Source organism: Seriola lalandi, unplaced genomic scaffold (genome assembly GCF_002814215.2).
Source record: "Seriola lalandi dorsalis isolate HSWRI2012SDOR001 ecotype SW California unplaced genomic scaffold, Sedor1 jcf7180002038273, whole genome shotgun sequence".
Taxonomy (NCBI): Eukaryota; Metazoa; Chordata; class Actinopteri; order Carangiformes; family Carangidae; genus Seriola; species Seriola lalandi.
The window spans coordinates 1-2,979 of record NW_019508849.1 but is presented as its reverse complement, the minus strand read 5'-3'; the positions used below and the strand labels follow the sequence as shown (position 1 = coordinate 2,979).

The following is a 2,979-nucleotide window of genomic DNA, read 5'->3' as shown; positions in this document are numbered from 1 at the left end:
GAACTAGTGGTGCAATGTATTGACCGCATCCTCAAAGGTTAATCACACAAACACCATCTTGACACTTAAACTGGTACCACAGGATTGTATATATGTAATCGGCTTAACACAAAACACTTAATAATAATAAAAAAGATGCCTACAAAGAGTTTCTTTCACACATTCATAACTGAAGTGCAGAATAAAGTTACATTTTCTTGTTCTCACAGACGTGGAAGCCAATGACCTTAAACCGGAAAAGGAAGAAATCTAAGGTTTGTTAAACCTGTAGAAAAACTTTTAATTGCATCAGACATTGTCAGAAGGTCACATTCATAAAGTTCAGAGGTAGAGATATGAATGTCTATACTTGAGGTTCCAGTAGATCAAACAAGTTCAGTCATTTCACCTGGCAGAACATGTTGCCGCCTTGCACTCAACACTGACCACTGTGGGGACCACATCACTTTGTTTTTGAAATGCATTAGTTAAAGTCTGATGTAATACAACTGTCTCTAGCAGTAAATTTTTATATGAAAGCTTAAATTTAGGGAATAGAAAAGTAGTGACAGTAGATGTCACTATGGTTTGTTTGGAGCCACACAACCTAAAACTGAATATCTCTTCCCCCCCCCCCCCAGGTGTTCAGTGCCAATTTATGGTGTGGCAGTCATCTCTCTGATGAAACCCAGCCAAATGAAGGCAATCATATTTTTAAGTGATGCCAGCTGTAGCACATTTTTACCAACTGGGAGATGACTGATATACAAGACACTAACATGACATTAATGAACTTCCATAATGATTTTTTCTTTTTAAATAAAACTTGGTTATCACCAACTCCTCACTGTCTATTCTGACTTTTCTTTTACCCACAGTAGCAATATTTAAAATAATGAATCCCAGCTTATAACACTGATCAGCAACATGTTCTCAATATACATTATGGTTGAGATAAGCACTTACCAGACCACTATCTTTAACTCCTGGACACATTCACAAAAATTCTCAAGTATCGCAGTTTCACATCTAGTGGGGTGGGTATTAACACTCAGCCAGTTATCCTGCAGGTAGTGAAGCCCTCTCCCACAGCTTCCCAAAGAGGCATCCGTAGAGATGTTAACATTACTCAAGACAAAACAAGCAAGCCATTTAACAGTACAAAACATTTAACATTAACTTTACAAATAATAACAAAAAGATCCATGTGTAATATAAACCAAAAGTTTATTTCTACCAATTTGCCCAAGACACTAGAGGAATGAGTTTCCAGTGAGAGAGGGAGTACCCTCTTACATTAACAGGCTTGCGTTCAGTTGAATAACACTAGTAAAGCCACTTAAAATTGCAGACATGATGGGGGAAGAATCTCCTTAAAAGCCAAAGGAAAAAAAAAAAAGAAAAAAAAAAAAGATGCTGGTTGTCTTCGTCTACTATGCCATCTGCAAACATTCATTGATACGCTGACAATGAACCCTTTGATTAGTTTAAATCCCTTATTTTACCTCACCCCACATCTGAAGCCATGCAACTCGCATCCAACACTCAGCACGGGAGAAAATAACTAAAGATCTATAAACACCAAAAGAAAAAAAAAAAAAAAAAGCAAAGTTGTTTTATTTGTGAGCTTTAAAAGCTCTTGCTCCTGCTCATCTGTAAATCCAGTAGACATGTAAAAATACAACCATACAATACATTAGATTCAAAAAGGTACCAAAAAGTACAGTAAAAATAACACTTCCATCACTGGAAATGTAAATGGACACAAAACAATATAAAATAAAAAGTGGAAAAGTGACATTTGCTTCCCCAGTTCCTCACTTGATCTGTACAAATGGAGCATGAGTCCAAATTTCTGCCAACTCCAAAGGAAAAGCCAGAGCCCATGTTCGCTGTGGTCAGACCATGGATCTCTTTTTCTTATTTACTTTAGACCTTAAGAGAAAAACACGGTGCTTAACGTTACTGAGAATAAACCAAATATGGCATGCAGTTACACAAAGACAGACAGGTGCATGAATGAGTTTGACAGGTCAGTGAATGGACAGACACACTTTGGGGGGAGGGGGACACACGACCGCTAGCTATTACACGTAGCACCCTGGTGAAAGGTGGAACGGTCCTTATTCCTGTTCTCAACCACCACAAACTCAACCCTTATTGATCAAGTAGTGTTTGTAGAGATGCATCTTAAGATGGCTGACAGGTGGAATGAATCCATCTTTAATGATCACAGACCCCACAACACGACCTACCCTAACCCCACCACAATGCTTGAATGGATTTAGAGTAGATGGAGATCTTTGGGGTCAAAAAGGCACCAATGGTTACAGCTATGTTCTCATACTACCACGGATGATGCAAAAATGCATACCTGCACTACGTGTGATCAGTATGGCTTGTAGCTACTCTGGTGGCCTCCACGTCTTGGAGTTTTCCCATAGCTTGTATTGCCCTGGTCTGGAGGACAAGAGAAAAAGGGACTGAGTTCTTCTGTACAACAAGGAGGACCAAGAAAATAAAGTTTCTTTTTCTTTCCCTGGGGGCACTTATCGCTTACTGTAATCGTAGCCACCCCCATAGCCGTAATAACCAGCAGAGTAGTCATAGTTGCCATAGCCGCCATATCCGTAGCCTTGCTGTCCGTAGCCATAGTTCTGGTTGTATCCCTGGTTCCAGTAGTTATTGTAGCCTTGATTCCAGTTCTGGCCCTGGCCTAAAAACAACAGGTGAAGCCTTTGTCACAACTCTCCCGCACACAGAACCCAGACAGTTAATCCACACAAATTTACAATTGAGTCTAGATTAAAATAAAGACTTTGCTGGTATGCATATAAAGGCGTTTACCTCCACGGCCCCTGCCACGTCCTCCGTATCCACGAGCACCATACTGCTGCTGCTGGTAGACCTCTTTGGGCTGGGCTATTTTAATTTCACACTGGAACACCAGACAAGAGCACATTGCATTTAAGAGTGAAATGGCTTATGGAGCATAATTAT

General features: G+C 40.0%; 1 protein-coding gene and 1 long non-coding RNA gene across 2 annotated transcripts; one reads left to right on the top strand and one right to left on the bottom strand.

Annotated features, from left to right (window-relative positions):
• Window positions 1–819, top strand: LOC111648271 (uncharacterized). Its single transcript, XR_002760106.2, has 3 exons — window positions 1–37; window positions 210–254; window positions 621–819. It is a non-coding gene; the product is annotated as an uncharacterized LOC111648271 (long non-coding RNA).
• Window positions 820–1,189: 370 nt separating this feature from the next.
• On the bottom strand, window positions 1,190–2,966 carry LOC111648261 (heterogeneous nuclear ribonucleoprotein A/B-like). Its single transcript, XM_087170096.1, has 4 exons — window positions 2,827–2,966; window positions 2,540–2,695; window positions 2,354–2,439; window positions 1,190–1,914 (listed from the first exon to the last, which is right to left on the bottom strand). The coding sequence occupies exons 1-3, from the start codon at window positions 2,939–2,941 to the stop codon at window positions 2,369–2,371; spliced, it is 342 nt and encodes a 113-aa protein (XP_087026222.1). The 5' UTR covers window positions 2,942–2,966; the 3' UTR covers window positions 1,190–1,914; window positions 2,354–2,368.
• Between the last annotated feature and the right edge of the window lie 13 nt (window positions 2,967–2,979).